Source organism: Pocillopora damicornis, chromosome 12 (assembly GCF_964200805.1).
Source record: "Pocillopora damicornis chromosome 12, jaPocDami1.2, whole genome shotgun sequence".
NCBI lineage: Eukaryota > Metazoa > Cnidaria > Anthozoa > Scleractinia > Pocilloporidae > Pocillopora > Pocillopora damicornis.
The window spans coordinates 11575582-11592548 of NC_142681.1; the positions used below are offsets into that span (position 1 = coordinate 11575582).

The 16967-nt window shown below is 37.5% G+C and overlaps 1 protein-coding gene and 1 pseudogene across 1 annotated transcript; one reads left to right on the top strand and one right to left on the bottom strand.

Moving 5' to 3' along the window:
• Positions 1-977: 977 nt before the first annotated feature.
• Positions 978-4282, bottom strand: LOC113670119 (adenosine receptor A2a-like). Its single transcript, XM_027186211.2, has one exon. It carries the CDS (start codon positions 4280-4282, stop codon positions 3119-3121), a length of 1164 nt encoding a protein of 387 aa, XP_027042012.2. The 3' UTR covers positions 978-3118.
• Positions 4283-8542: 4260 nt separating this feature from the next.
• On the top strand, positions 8543-13533 carry LOC113683464 (uncharacterized; annotated as a pseudogene).
• The last annotated feature ends 3434 nt before the right edge of the window (positions 13534-16967 follow it).

Here is a 16967-nt window from a genome sequence, read left to right on the forward strand (position 1 = left end):
ACATCGGCTGCTACAGAAATATATTGAGTAATCTGGGCCCGGTTGTTCAAAACCGCGATTAAACTAATCACCGATTAGGCCTAATCGGCGATTAAATTTCTTAATCGTGGGTTAGTTAATCGTTGGTTAAAAAACGGTTGTTCAAAGGGAGATTACTCGGTCGATTTACTAATCGGCGATTAAGCATAAAATGAATTATATTAATTAATTATAATTTATTTTGTGCCAGTTTACGTCATAAAATTGCCGGAAATTTATTTTTGTCAATATGGCTTCTCCAGCGAAGAAAGTGCGGAAAGCAAACTTTTCACCCGCTGAAATTTCCGTTTTAACGGAAAAATTTGAAGAAAATATGGACATTCTTCAAAGTAAATTTACCAACAGTATAACAAATGCAAAAAAAAACAAGATTTGGGAAGAAATCTCGGAGGCGGTAAACGCCGTCGGTGTGACAGCAAGATCAACGCAGGAAGTACGAGACAAGTGGAAAAACCTCCAGAGTCACGCAAAAAGAGAATTCAGTTCCTTTAAAAGTGAACAGAAGAAGACAGGTGGTGGCCCTGCTCCCCCGAACCCATCAGAAGCCAGTTTAAAAATAATAAACATGTTCAGTGACACACCGTCATTTACTGGGTTACAGGGGTTTGAAACAGGTAAGTTAATAAATGGAAACATTATTGTAATACCTCTCAATGTCCGTACCTTGCATAAAATGTATACTTCGCTAACAAACACAAAGCAAAGTGAAAATTAACGGACTTTAGACTTTTGTTTCTTTCTTATTTTCTTTTACATGTACTCCCATGTAAACAAAAAAACAAATGGCGCCGGTAATATACTCTATAGACTCCTTTCCAAAGCGATACCTTGCTCTTAATTCTTCGTCTGTATATCCATCTATCGTGAAACCGATGCTCCTAAACTCTCTTTGCTTCCTTTTTCTTCGCCCATCAACACCAACACAACCATACAACAAGTCAGCCATGTTGTGATTTTTATTTTTTAATCTGCCGATTAAGGATTTAATCCACCTAGCGAGCAGGGTTAGATTTAACCCTTGGTTTGATCGAAGGTTAGGAATAATCGGGCTTTGAACAACAGAAACTAATCGGCGACTTAAATTTAATCGGCGATTAGCCTATTTAATCGTGGATTAGCGCTAATCGCAGTTTTGAACAACCGGGCCCTGGGCCGCAAACCATGGCCACATTGAGGGATTTCGTATGATGCCGATTCACGTATGCATCTTCATCACCAGCCGGGGGATTTACCAGAACAAGGGTTCCATCCACGCAACCAGCAACACAAGGAAACCCAGCTATATCATGAAACTTTGAAGCGATTCGAAGGGGCTGCGTGGGCCAACAAACAAGTTCTCGCTGTAAACTTAGTATTGCCGGCGTAACGCGGTCTATGACATTCCAAACCGTTGATGTTGAAATTCCATGGCACGAATGCATCACATGGTAAAACGAGTTCGTACCAAGGAAGTGGAGAAATACCAACAATTGTTGTCTCGCCGTCAACGCTCTGTTGCGCCGTGTTCTGTTTTCCAATTGCGGACCCACTGCTGCCAGTAAATGTTCGAATGCATCGACTGGGAGACGAAACTTCTGTCGAAATTCACGTGGATTTTCTACGTCTAAAAGCCGTCTTTCCTCAAAATTCCTCGGCTGTCGTCTTATTCTATTTCTCAAAAGTTCATCTATTTCTTCTTCACTCGAAGATGACATGCTATCTCTTTAAATGAGGCCAACAACAATTTGCTCTCGAAGTTTACAAGTGACTTATGACTTTGCTCTTGTATTTTACAAGTGGACCGCAGGCCAAAAACAAGTTGGACTCCTGTAAAACGTTTTATTGAACTGACCTAATTTCACATTCTACACGTGTAGCTCTACACCTGTAACTACAAGTCGGACACTTGTAACTTTGGCTTGTAAAGACAGTTATTGAATTGGATTTTTTGCGCGCTTATAAAAGCAACGGTCCAACGTGTAAAATACAAGTGTAAAAGTTTTATTGAATTGACCCCAGGACAAACATTCTCATCGACATTGTCTCCTAGATCGTCTTAACTAGGAGCCTGAGGATTGAGTTTTAATGAGTGTGTTGGAAGTTTTATCTCTCTCTCAAATAAAAAAGATACGAAAAAGGTTTTCCTGTCTTTAACAATTATCATCGAAGTGGAGGTGAATATCCACTAGTAAGGATAATACTTTTTTTACAGTATACTTTACAGAAGCCAAAAAATTAGTTTATCGTAGTCAGTATAACGAAAATGGTCAATAATTAAACTCCTTTGGCTTAATTTAGCTTCTTCTGCTCGGAGATAAATAGTACTTACTGATCAGCTTGCACGAGAAGCGCTATTCGCTTGTGGGTAATAATTTAGATGAGATGTTATGTCTGCATGAATGCGAGAGTTGAACAAAGGTGATTAAAGTTACTCGAATACCAGAGGGCTTAAAGAGAAGTATGTTAATTGCTCTCAGAATTCAAATCGATAAAACTTCTATTCGAACAAAAAATGTTTGTTGGTAACGAGTTGTGTGGCAGCCGTTCATATCAAGCATTTAGAACTACTCAGTTGCGTCTGTTAATAGGTTTCTTCCTTAATGAATTTGCAAACTTTCTGTCAAATGACTGATCTTAAAAAGAGGACGCCATGAGAACAGGGATCATCAGTTTCATCTCAACATTTCTAGAAATATAGCTTAGGAGTTAAAAGAAATCTTCAGTACTTAAAAGTCGTTACTATCATGGACAACACCTTGAAAATGATAATTAAGTCGAGGCTATGGCTGTCTTGTTTAAGGGGTTTGTAACAAACCCTTAACTTTAAAACGCCAATTTGAGGTTAGGTGACAAGGTTCGTAACCATCGCAATACTGCTTCCAAGTTAGGCAAAATAATTATGATACATAACTTAAACTTTTTATGCTTGCTTTCACTTGATATTAAATACAATATTCTTTTAACAATAGTTCATTCAAGTTTTCATTCAATCTCCTGACTTTTCTTCTTGAGAAACATATGATGCTCTCCTAATCTTCTTACAACTTTAATTCCATAAATTTATTTAGAAGCAGATATATTGGCAAAAGTGGAGAATTGTCTAACTCCATGGACAGCGAAATACTTGTCTGATTATCTGTATTACTGCTTGTCTTACCTCATAGATTTTCCAACAGAAAAGAAACGGATTTAATGTGGAGTTTACGTAAACTAAAATAACTGCTATTCCCCTGATGACGACAAGATGTAAAGAATATGTTTTGATATAAGCCAGCGTAATATCAACTAAAAGATAAGACGCATAGCAAACAACTAATGCCAACTGCACCCACACTGCACTGTTTACTGCCTTTTTGTATCGCGCAATGTTAAGTTGATTTGCTTGGCTCGGCTGTTGTTGAACAGAATCTTGTATTTGAGCCTGATGATGAGCGAGAGTGCGGAAGATCTTTGTGTACGAGGCGATAGACATTACTATGCAAGATGGTATAATTATATACCAATACCAGAGGGTGATGCGGTAATCTAAAATGAAGCATAAGCCAGCTACACCGGACAGAACCCAAAAAATAGCGACAATCACATATGTGCGTTTTAAAGTTACAATTTGTCTGTACCTCAGCCCCAACAACAGGGCTAGAAGTCTGTCCAAGCTTATGGCCGTCATCGACAATAACGACACTGAACATAGTACAGTGCCTATGATAAATTTAGCGTCGAGTGCGAACCGACAAAGATTCCACCCTTCGTTAGCAAAGGACTTCCAATAGGTAGCATCAAGGGGTTGGCCAACAAGGCCAACTAACAGATCAGTCGTTGCCAGACAACGATACAAGAGTTTCGACGGCAGGTGAAGAGAAGATTCCTTGTGAAGGGCAATGAGGATAAGAGAATTCCCCAGGAGTGCTGTGATGGAAAAGAGAATGCTGACAGCACAGAAAGAAATTGATTTTTGTTGAAGTCCATCTACCAAAGAGGGGAAGCATAGGGCATCTATATATGTTTCCGTTTGTGGTCCATCTCTTGTGAGGTTTGCTGTGGTCATCACTCCACGGTCGTTTCTTGATGGTTGACTGTAACGAGAAGCGAAATACGTCTTAACAATACCCACCCAGCCACGTTCACTGAAACCTTGCTTTCTTATTACTGACAGCGTAAAAAATTTTTGCGTTCGCCTCTGGTTTGAATTAAACATTAGGGGGCAAGCCTCGAGGAAACATATGGCACCGCCGAAAAAATCTTCGTAAGCTAGATAAATTTTCATCGAAAGGGGAGGTGATGATCTGACTCTAAATTGAACTGCGTGATATTGACATGTCTTATACCTTTAAAAAGTTTAGGCTGAAAACGGTAATCCTTTGGTAAAGGAAAATGAAAACCGTGACAATTTCCGAAAGCATAAAACTATTCCAAATTATCCTTAGGTCACAGATGCCAATTTATTTTCCCTGCAAGCAATTCTGCAAGCAAATTCAATTTTGTCCGCTATAACGAAGAGAAAAGGAAGCCTATTAAAGCAGCCTGTTCTCCCTTCTTTTAAAGACGCCTAGTTGACAATAAGAGAAGAGAATGTTTCCAAGTTGTTTTCAAAACCTAAAGTGAAGAAAATAGTCTACTCATCGCAAAACAGAATCAATTGATTGATAGTTAAGAACTTTGAGTTTCGTTGAGGATTTTTTAAAAATTTTAAATTGATTAAAAACATTCACTCCAACACCTCTTCATTTACGTTTTCTCGTTTATAACGCGCGCACGATATATTTTTTGAGAAACAACGATAAAGTTCTCGATTGTTCCTTGCATTTCTAATCACCTTTATGACTGAGACATTCTTCGGTGACAAAAAGGGAAGATAATGAGACATCATTTCCTCCCGGTTACATGCTGTGTTTTTACAATTAATTCTTGCGATGTATACCCTTAAAAAGTTCAGAATAAAGGCGGGATTCTGTGACTTAATAATGGTGTTTATTCACTTAGTAAAGTTTTAAAATTTGAAGCTTGAATTAACATAAGTATTCAACTAAGATGCACACATCTGTGATAGTGTTATTATTTCCCAAAATTAAACGTAAGTTAGTTGATTAAATGTCGCTTTTAAATGTGGCGGAAAAACGAACTACTCTGGAAAGTAATTGGTAAGAAATGGCGACGGTAAATTACAAGTAATAAATATATCGCGCTCGCAATTTTTCTAAAAAATTTTCTTATGAATAAACTATATGAGTCTGGTCTTGCGAACAGTTTACGTTTACTAACTACCATGTCAATTTCCTCAAGATTTTAAACCAGTGCAATTCTTCTATTAAGTTTACCACGGAGACGGAGAGTACTAGCATGCTTCCCTTTTTGGGCACCGACACCGACTGTCAGCGATCGAACAGACCCCATTCGTGTTGTCCTACCGTTTAATAATCAGGCCTCGGCTCATATTGTACGTGTCCAACTTAAAGATTTAAGTCAGAAGATCCACACGACCATACAGCCTGTGTTTGTTAAACACAAGATCGAACAAGATCTCAAGTTACGAGAGGCGAAGCCACCGGTTGTGAACCAAAAGTGCCTTGTTTACAAATTTAAATGTGACCTGTGCGAAACAGGTTATGTAATATATCAAACACGAGGAAGAGTGTTTCATCCGATATCTAAACACCGAGAAGTGGTTGAAAAAAAGAGGCGCAGCCGAGTTTTTTTAAACAAACTTCAAGGTGTTTGGATATCAGATGAAACACCCTTTCGAATGTTTGATATAGCTTCTCAAACTATTAATAATTCTTAGAGAAAATCGAAGCAAAAGTCCACCAAATTTTATTATAATTAAGATCACATATCCAAACCTCCTTCATGGTTGAAATTTCCTTTGTTTTATCAGCACGAATTATTAATGAGTTTGAGAAGTTGGTTTTACGCGCCGCCATCTGCACCAACGTGTTCAAGAACACAGAAACTCAACTTCACGATTGGCAAGCATTTTCGCGACAAGTATTCTTTGGTCCCAAGGGATCTTACGAAGAATTTTAGTGTTATAAAGAAGTGTACAAACGAGTTTGACTGCTTACATTATGAAATGTTTTTTATTCAAGAACTGAGACGTGCTCTCAACGTGCAGTCGGTTTCAATTCGTGCAAGGTTTTTAGTTTTAATCAAGTTTTTAATTTTAATTTTAATTTTTAATTTGGTTTTTAATTGGCTTCTAATCATTTCCTCTCTTTGTATGTTCTTATTGTCCGTTTACACTTCTGAAAAATTTTATTTTTAAATACTCACGCATATATATTCATCGTGAAATTCTTACTACTCAATTGAAAATGAACGAAGTTTGGTCGAAACGTCGTGTTTTACCGTTCATTTTTTGTCATTAAGCAACTTATCGTTTTAAGGCAAATAACGCAATACGAAAAATTACTCGGAATAGCTACAAACAACTCTGGTTATAATTATTTACTGTTTATTATTAGCAGACTATTACTCGTACCACCAAAAAGTGTTTTCCAAAGCATGTCATATTGATTGTTTTAAAATTTGAACAAATATTAAACTTTGAGACTAGTCTTACAAAAAAAAATAGTTTTTTTTCGATATGAATTCACTTATTGTATTCATGATTAGTGCCGGGGGTGAAAAATACTGTTTTCGAGGTATCGTTTGCGCTAAGATTCCCGTTCCATCACGTTTTTCATATGGAAACGATTACAGACTTTGTGGTGTAATTCACATAGCACATCGAAAACTTCGTCGTGAGATCGACTCACCAAGGAGTTTCGCTGTCACATTTCATTGGTAAGCGACATAACTAAATACTGTCCCGTTTGTTCGGACGTCCGTGGTAACGCTGAAACTAGTAATGCAGTTAAGCAAACAAAAACCAAAACAAAACCCGAAACAAAACCCGTTAAAGCTTTTGTTATCTTCAGAATCTATACTTTATAACCTTTATAGTAAGATATAGTTTTTCATTGTTTGTTTTTAAGTAGTGTGCATGAAACTATTTTTCTGGAGGGCACCCTGTTTTGTTCACAGAAACAACAGTACATTACAAGAAAGACTACATCAAGGATCAATTATCATCAATGGAAGCCCTGTAGATATTGCTAAGCATTGGCTTGATTCCACAAACATCGTTATGTTTAACGGCAAAAATATAAGGCCGTTGTTAAAATCTATGTGCATTACGGATGAACATTGTATGTTCAAGTTCCTGAAATTAAAACTCTCTAACACAATTGACTATAAGGAACATAAATTCCCTCTTATTATTTTTGGCTATCGATGTTCATGGTTCCTGATGGCTCATTCTAGACCCTACAACAGGTGAAGGATGACTGGCAAAATAAATTGGACGAAATAATCCTTAACTACAGAAAAATGCCCGATCATACCCAACTTTTACAGTATCTGAAAGAGAGAGAGAAAGAGTGATAACATACTGAATTTTTCAATTCTACATTTCCCCGGATTAGCATATACCATAATATCAATTCACATCATTGGATTGTCTACCAAGAAACAGGTCAGTCAATGCAGAGAGGTCACTGTTAAATCTTATGTTTTCCTGATAACTGTTTTCACCTCACATGTGAATGACCTTTCCTGTTAAAAAGAGAAGCATAACATAGTTTAGTTGACTACATATGTCAAGTGGGTTCTTTTCCATAAAGGGCCAGATCTTTTCAATAAGGGGATCCTCCCTTAATTTTATTAAATCCTCAAAAAGCTCAATCACCGTTCCCATGCTGAGAACAGCTTGCTTCCTCAATGCAGACTTTATTTAAAGGCTTCCTTACAATGTTTGGAATGTGCTAATTCTTTGAAATGGTATTTTCACAATCCTTGAAAATACCCTACAAGGCAAGCAGAGTATGAAATGTAAGCGAACATTGCATTTTTTACATTGTATTTTAATAATAATAATAATAATAATAATAATAATAATAACAAAATAACAATATGACAATATTAACTTTTAAGGCAGACAGTCGATAAATAAAGACGACAGCAAAAAGAAGAACTCATTGTAATATCAAGCACTATAACTTAACTGTTGTAAATACTTGAGAGGATGTCAACATCCATCGAACAAATTAGAAATATTTTGGAAAGTCGCCTACAATTCGTTTTCTTTCCTACTTTCATATTTTGCAGCCCAACATGTTCTAATAATTGTGCAGGACTTCGTATCTACCAAATCCTGATTAACAAATTTCGTGATCAACAAATAGAACTCTCGCCTTGCGGTCGTCCGATTTTGTTAATCACTCGTTTGATTACAGACCGCACTGGACTCCACTTGGTCCTACTACCACTATTAGAGTAAATTAGATAGAGGACGAGCAGAAGGGTATTTTGCTGCGCATGCGCCGGTAGAATTTTTGTTTTTTAAGAGTAACAGCTGACATGCGCCTACTCCGCGCGTACGTATTTGTTTCCCACCAGTTTTCGAATACATGCGGTAGTAGTGGAGCACCAAATACAATGGCACGTCTATTTTACTTTACTTGGCTGGAAGCGCGAAAAAAATTGAAAAATGGTTGCCTGGTATGCGGGAGAAAGTCCCAGCCGCGTTACTTTCAAAAGGCGAAAAGTTATGAAAAAGAATTCAAGTGTTGTTTTGGGATGGTAGGAAGAGCGATCGATGCGGAGGACGTTATTTATGAGGGACGTAGGAGGTAGGGGGGCTGTAGAAAAACACAGGCGAACTGGATATTCGTTTCAGCATGTTAGTGCTATCTCAAGTTATCATTGAACATTTGAAGTACCCTCTTGAGCAGAAATTAAAATTTAACAAAAGTTTGTTAACATGAACCGCAACCAACGGGGAAGAATATCTAAACACAAAAGACCAATGTTGGGTAAAGAAAAGTCCGATATCAGCAGCACTAAAGAGATGGTAGTTGTACCCACGGAGAGTTTATTGAAATGGAGGAAAAATTACGGATTTTATCAGAGAGTAAGGAAAATTTTTTCAATCGTTTGTCTTGGAAATATCAGATTTGGAAAATTAGCAATAGTAGACACTTATAAATATACTTTGAAAAAAAGAAAGCATCTTCGTATAAGTTTATAATGTGAATACTTTATTTGGACCAAACTACCCCTGAACCAAGACATATAAGGATTGCACCATTTGTGGAGGAATAGATGTAAAGGCGTCTTCAGCTTCTGAACGGAATGGAACTTTTAGATAACAAGCATTGTGTAACAATCTGATGGTCTGCCGAGACTCTTACTACAGGCAATAAAAAAGAACTTGTATAACTGATAGTATCATTGAGAATGAAAGTCAAACTTGTTTCCATAGCCTGTATCCCCAAGGAGCAAGACTGAATAAAATTAGATGACTTAATCAAAATAATGAGGAGAGTTTTGTTAACCTTGCTATGATATCATATACTGTGGCAGAAGTAGTAATGAAACTTGTTTTTGAGAACTACCACGAGGTTTTTACATCATGAAACCCTAATTATTGTGACTTGCAACAATGTGAAATTGTACGTTTCATTTATTTATAATTTGTGCTACTGCCTCAGTCAAACATGCAATCCTCTTCAAATGGACCATGTTCTTTATCTCAGGAGTAATCTGATAAATCAAAAGGGCATTGAAACAGAACATGTTATGGGGCATAAATGTTCCAGAAGAACTTTAAACAATATCTATGCACAAAATGTCAGTCTCATTTCAAATCTTTTGAAGATTTTATAACCACAGCTACAGATCGCAAATGGCTAATAGCGCCAATAATTGATGATTTCACAGTCATTCACACAAAAAGGCCATAGGAGGAAAAATTGTCAGAGACAAAGACAACGTGCACCATAGTTGTTAAAGCTTTTAAAGATATTCTAACTGTACATGTAACGCACGCCCTTTGTACGCATGACCAAAATGGTATAAATATTAAATCATGCATACAACTAATTACTGCTGCATCGTCCATGCACAACATCAGTAAGAGTTATGCCTCTATGATGCCTAATTGGCTCACACAGACATATTTTAACCCTAAATTTGAGAGACAGAATTAACATTCATCAATACTGTGAAAGTGAAAATGTGCGAACAGTGCGCAAAATGGATGATTTGCACCTATTAGATTTTGTAGAACTGAGACTGAAGTCAAAGGGGGACTTCGATACTGCACATGATGTGGCAATGACAATGGTTTGGCTGCCTATTTAAAGAAACTTATTGTTTCTCAGCCAAGGGATTGGCCATGCCAATTTTATTGTAGACAAATCATATACGAATCACTTAAGAAGTTTGTCAGCTCTCATCCGGTATTTTCAGACGCTCCTCTGCAATAGGACACTATTTTAACTGATCATTCCTCGTATTCTCTTCCAATGACATCTGGTGCTACTGACAATCTCTTGAACAACAACTTGCCACAAGCAACAGTACAGTCATCCGTTCTGTCATTAGTACCAACTATTGGGCCACTTCACATTTCCTTAAACAGCAAAGAACATATTGTTCATTCCTATCATCCGTTTTTCAAAACAGTATATGAAACAAATATGATGGCAAAGTTCTCCCGGTTCAAGATGCAGAGTATGGGACCCTTTTCACTTTACTAGACAGCTTTATACCTTTGGTGTTGTCGATATACAGCATTTCTTTCAAACTTAACAATTTCTCTGAGTATTTTAGAGCAATGATCAGGATTTGGATCATGTTTACTTGCCTCCAACGCCGGCATTATTACAAAGCACTACTTGTTTGGATCAACATGTGCTCTCACTGGGGAAAAACATGCTCCACAACTGTATAATCCACCAAGGAATTACATTGCCATTTTTGATGAATATCCCATGGAAAAGACTCATAGCATACTCCGTTCACAGACAAAAGGTTCTGCTTCTCCTGATGAACTTAGTAAGAAAGCAAAGTACATTTTCCAGTAAAAGGATAAACAATCACACTACAGGTCATTTTTCACCACACCTAAACAGTTTTCTTTCTCTCACAACCAACTTCGGTTACTAAAAGTGAGATGTGCTCAAGCATTGTCCTCCATGTTTATAAAAATCTCTCAGAGTCCAGGACAGAGCCTATTCTCCTCAAACAACAGCTACAACACGAGTGTTCTAACCCATGTCACACTGCCAACAATGTCCCCCAACAAAAATATGAAGCTCAATTGCATATATTTTGTGCTTTAAATTGGAGGGAGCAGAAGAAAGGTTTAAAAATGATAGTCTTAGTATTTGTAAATTATTAAATAATAAACAAATATGATCAACTTTACTTGTTGCTTGGTACGTAAGGTCATATACTTGCCTCTTGCTAATTTCAACAGCTTACCATAAATGGTTACGATCCTGTTACTGTTTTAGTTATGACCAACTCTATTGGTGGATTTCAACCAGTGAGATAAATAAGTTCTATCGAAGTTTTTCCTCCATACAGCACCTGAACCCCAAAAAGGCGATGAAAAAATTCCGATTAAAACTCAGGAAAAAATAAGCTTAAGCCGGAGTTGATGAAAACCAAACTATAACCGGTGCTAAGACACATGCCTCCCTACCATGTTTAACAGACTTGGAGAGCAAAAGGGCCAAAGACAGTTGTGAGCCATGACTTGGAAAATCCACCTCAACCTCCCAAAAACGAATTCGCCGAAAAGTAACTCAATCCTGAAGCTGGAACATTTTTTAAAGCCTTGTGTCCAATGTGACTACAAAGAGAAAGAAAAGACGATGTTATTTGAAGTAATTTTAAGCTTGGGGGCCACCTCGAATTTAACACAATTTTATTTCAAAGTCGAAGTAAAGTAAAATCACGTTCTAAATTAACTTCTTTCATCGGACCAAATATCTCACGATCGTCTTCACACACAACTTTGTGATTTTTACAAGTAAAACATCAACATCTAAAGACTAACATTCAAGTTTTGCTATCGCATCTGCACATCTTGATCTTCAGTGAATCAAATCTCAAACTTCAAGTTTTCGGGCTTTTTTCGTGTTTTGTTTGCACTTTGATCATTAAAATATCCTCATCAGAGGGGCCAGCAAACACCACGAGTATCCACAGAGTTAGAAATATTGGCATACTTGTCATTTTCTTTCATTCCTCTCCAAAACATTTTACAAAAAAGTGTAGATCACCTAGTTAAAAACCCGCAGAAGCGCGCTGAAAGTATCACAATGGCGCCGAACGCGCCGGACAAAATTCTACTGACGCATGTGCAGCAAAATGCCTCTCTGCTAAAAGGACGGGAACATCATTTCAGAACGGGAGAGCGCGCGGAATAGTCTGGAAACGAGTCTAGTACGACTTCCAGTGATGGCGTTGCCGGTCTCCCAAGATGAATAGGACGGCATTTCGCTGGTTTTCCCGCCCCGATCAAAACGCCTCGGATTTGCGTTCATTAAACCGGTTAAAATAGTAAGAGGATCTCATAGAATTATTGAAAAATAATTTCCAGTATAGGCGTTTTCCACTGTAGTTTTTTCTGGGCGTTTAGTCAAAAGTTCTCTGCTACAAGAGGCTGGTTCTCGACGGATGTGAGCGCAACAAAGACTTAACATCAGGCTACTCAGTTATTTTTTTCGATCTACGGGTTCTTCTCTTACACAGTTTTTCTTCTTTTAAAGGTACTCTGACAACTCTCAGAACGATAAACTTTCGCAACTCATCGTGTTTTAGTAAACAGCATGAGCAAGTTGAGCAGTTGATTCAATAAAATCGATGCAACTTTTTTCCAGTGGTTTTTCTTGTTACTTCCGCAATGGACGCGAATACAGGAAGCCCTGGCTTAAAGAAAAAGTGAACAAGATTAAACATCTTTAGTGTGCAATTTTGAGCGCGAAGAAAAGGTGTAAAATAAAATGAAAATATAAAATAATGTTAATTTTGCCATGTGTTTCATTAGGTGGAACAGTATTAAGATAAGAGGAGTGCTTTGGCAGAATATTTGGTGTTTTTTAGCTGATCTTATGTTGGAATGTTATATTTTATTGTGTGGCTTCCACATGTTCTGGGGTCAGTTCAATAAAGAAATTACACTTGTAGATTCTACAGTTGTAAAAAACGCATGTAAAGTCCGACTTGTAAATACAAGAATTCAATAAAAAAAATTCAAACACTGGAATTTACACGTGTACAAGCAGTCTTACTACAAGTGTTAATTACAATTGTAACCGTACAATTGTAAATAGCACTGAGTGGATATGTAAACTACAAGTGCAAATTTTTTCAGCTCAGTGCGGAAAATTTATTTCGTAGACCGCGTCGATTTTTTCCCTGTCGTTTCAGCATGTTGTCGAAATCCCAGAAATTGCTATTAGCGCAGCTTGTGAGGGATAACAAATCAGTTGTTTTGGCTCCATTTTCCTCGACTGTAACGAAAAAGGCGAAACAGGAGGTGTGGGAAAGCATCTTAAGAAAACTGAATGGTGTTGGAGCGAACGTCGACAACATAAAAACCCTGAGAGATGTTATTTGGGCAAACATTCGCTGCGGTATGATAAAAAAAGTCAGTGACTCGAAAAAGACAGGTGTAGGAGGGAGTGAACTCACAGAGCTGGACGATACAGTCCTTGATATACTTGGAAGAGAGAGCGCAAACTTGGAGCCTGTGAAGGTTGAAGACACACCAATTGTGTTTGAGAGTGAAGAGGTTGTCTGCACTACACCTGCGACCGAAGGTGAGATAATTTAGAATAACCAGAAACAACATTTATAAATCAAAATGTCCTTCTTTCGTTTCTCTGCGAGCAAGTTGTCAATTTGAAGCTAGGTCAGGCGCGATTATCGCGTTCCCAAATGAAAATGTTTCTTTCTTACTTTAATCGCAACTTAGCTTCGTTCAAACGCGATGAGTTTAAAGATGAGATTTTCATGTATCTACCAATCTTTTGTTCATTTAGATGCAAAAGCAAAGCATGAAACAAAACCTTCAGCCAAACCAAAGGAAGCCAAAGAAGACAAGACATCAGTATTCCAAAAGCCTACCATCAAATCGAAGAAGGGGCTGAAAAAGGCCACTGTCAGTTCCACAGCCGAATTAGAAGACATATTACGAATTAGGAAAAGAAAACTACTTTTAGAGTGTTCAAAGTTGTCCTTGGAGATTAAAATATTGAAGAAAGATTTCGAGGCGATGGATTAATAGAAATAATTTGACTGTTAAGTTTGAGAATTGCGTAAGTGCAATCAAGAGAATGAAAGCTAATAATGTCAATAATTTACAGAATTGTATCACTTTGTTAGAAAGTAATCACGCCGTTAATAAAAACAATTAGTCTTAGAAGGTTGGTGGTTTGCAATCATTTGTTTAATTATTAGAGGGAGGGCAACGGACAAGAGGATATCAATAATTATTGAAATGACTTCAATGACATAGCTCATACCATGGTTTAATGAATTCAACGACAGCTTCTGTTCTTTTTCAATTTCATATTTGGGCTAGGGGATCGTCCTAAGCATATCATTATAGTTTTATAAATACAATATCTGCAAATAATGAAGATCGAATAAGAAATGTAAACTAAATGGATAAGTTCAGCAGCTCGTTCCATACTTCTGACTCTTAAGCCTGTTTGTAGAGTGTAGAATCTTTTTTTTATAACACCATTGGCTCTCTCTATGGTGCTTCTGGTTTTCTTGTGCGCCTCATTAAACCTGAGGCGAGCACCTTCTACATCTCCCCTGAAAGGAGGAATCAGCCAGCTGTTGCACGAGTAGGCAGAGTCGCCTAGAATTACTGCTCCAGGGAATGGCCTCTGAGCATTTTCTTCAAATGCAGTCCACAGAGTACTCTCTTTGAGAACCTGCGAGTCATGTCATCTCCCAGGACATCGGCTGCTACAGAAATATATTGAGTAATCTGGGCCGCAAACCATGGCCACATTGAGGGATTTCGTATGATGCCGATTCACGTATGCATCTTCATCACCAGCCGGGGGGATTTACCAGAACATGGGTTCCATCCACGCAACCAGCAACACAAGGAAACCCAGCTATATCATGAAACTTTGAAGCGATTCGAAGGGGCTGCTTGGGCCAACAAACAAGTTCTCGCTGTAAACTTAGTATTGCCGGCGTAACGCGGTCTATGACATTCCAAACCGTTGATGTTGAAATTCCATGGCACGAATGCATCACATGGTAAAACGAGTTCGTACCAAGGAAGTGGAGAAATACTAACAATTGTTGTCTTGCCGTCAACACTCTGTTACGCCGTGTTCTGTGTTCCAATTGCGGACCCACTGCTGCCAGTAAATGTTCGAATACATCGACTGGGAGACGAAACTTCTGTCGAAATTCGCGTGGATTTTCTACGTCGAAAAGCCGTCTTTCCTCAAAATTCCTCGGCTGTCGTCTTATTCTATTTCTCAAAAGTTCATCTATTTCTTCTTCACTCGAAGATGACATGCTATCTCTTTAAATGAGGCCAACAACAATTTGCTCTCGAAGTTTACAAGTGACTTATGACTTAATTTGCTCTTGTATTTTACAAGTGGACCGCAGGCCAAAAACAAGTTGGACTCCTGTAAAACGTTTTATTGAACTGACCTAATTTCACATTCTACACGTGTAGCTCTACACCTGTAACTACAAGTCGGACACTTGTAACTTTGGCTTGTAAAGACAGTTATTGAATTGGATTTTTTGCGCGCTTGTAAAAGCAACGGTCCAACGTGTAAAATACAAGTGTAAAAGTTTTATTGAATTGACCCCTGGTCTCATTACGAAATACTGTTCTTCATTTGTCTCTTTGCCAATGTGTCCCATCCTAGTTCTCTGATCATATCTGATACACTAGATGTTTGGTTGTAGTTCTGAAGACAAAGCAAGCTGCTTTTCTCATTTAAAAAGTAGGATAAGTGATTGATTGTACGTTCTATACTACAAGTTAGTCAAGACAATACTTGTTTATCTAGCTACTTTTTTTTTAGCAAACTTTTGTTTAAGATTGTTATTAGATCTATGATGGTGTGGGTTGAAGAGAAGGATGTGAAACTCTTGCAAGCTGTCACAGCATGAAAATAAAGATTTACGAAAAATTAAAGTTGGCTTAAATCTCCTTAAAGTAAGTTATCCAACTTTACGCCATTAATTAAATCGCCTTAAAGCTGTTTAAAGGTTACATTTACATAAAGGTAATGTAAAGTAGGCGTAAAGGTAGTTTACCAACTTTACGCCATGGATTAAATTTTCTTAAAGGTAAGTAAAGGTTGCATATACGCTGCCTTGTGTAAAGGGTATGTAAAGTTGGCATAAAGGAAGTCGAACAAGTTTACGCTGCCGCGTAAAGTTGCTTTAAAGTTGTGCTTTAAGCCGTGAATCAGAATAAGAAGTCTGTCAGAGCTATTTGAACAGATTTATGTTTAATTTTCGAACGAGCTAGTAAATTTGAAAGATTCGTAATTTTTTTTACGCAAATGATGGCTATTTTGCATTTATTTCTATTGAAAATTCCTTAAATATATAATACTGTTGGTAAGGTAAACTTCATCCATGCCAATATTTTGAAAACAGCAATTACTATACTGGGGTCAATTCTATAAAACTTCTACACTTGTAATCTGTAAGTTGGACCGTTGTATTTACAAGTGCAGACGAAAACGAGTTTAATAAGCATCGTTACAAGTCCAGGTTACAAGTGTCCGACTTGTAATTACAGGTGTATCGCTACAAGTGTAAAAGATGGTAAGTATCATATTAAATAAAACTTTTACAAGAGTCCGACTTGTAAATCACAAGTGCAAAATACAAGTCGCATGTCACTTGTAAACAATGAATACTTCTTCTGAAAAAGGAAACTGGAGTTTCACAACATGCCATCCTCGAGTGAAGAGGAACTTGACGAACTGCTAAGACGTCAAATTATCTGTCAACCTACGAATTTTCAAAACAGACGGCTTTTCGAAATCGAAAATCCAAGGGAATTTCGAGAGAAGTTTCTTCTGCCTGTGGACGCCTTCGTCCACCTTTTGGAA

Excerpts from the sequence above, each read along its gene's own strand:
- LOC113670119 (XM_027186211.2), bottom strand. The coding sequence starts at position 4,282 with ATGAAAATTTATCTAGCTTACGAAGATTTTTTCGGCGGTGCCATATGT.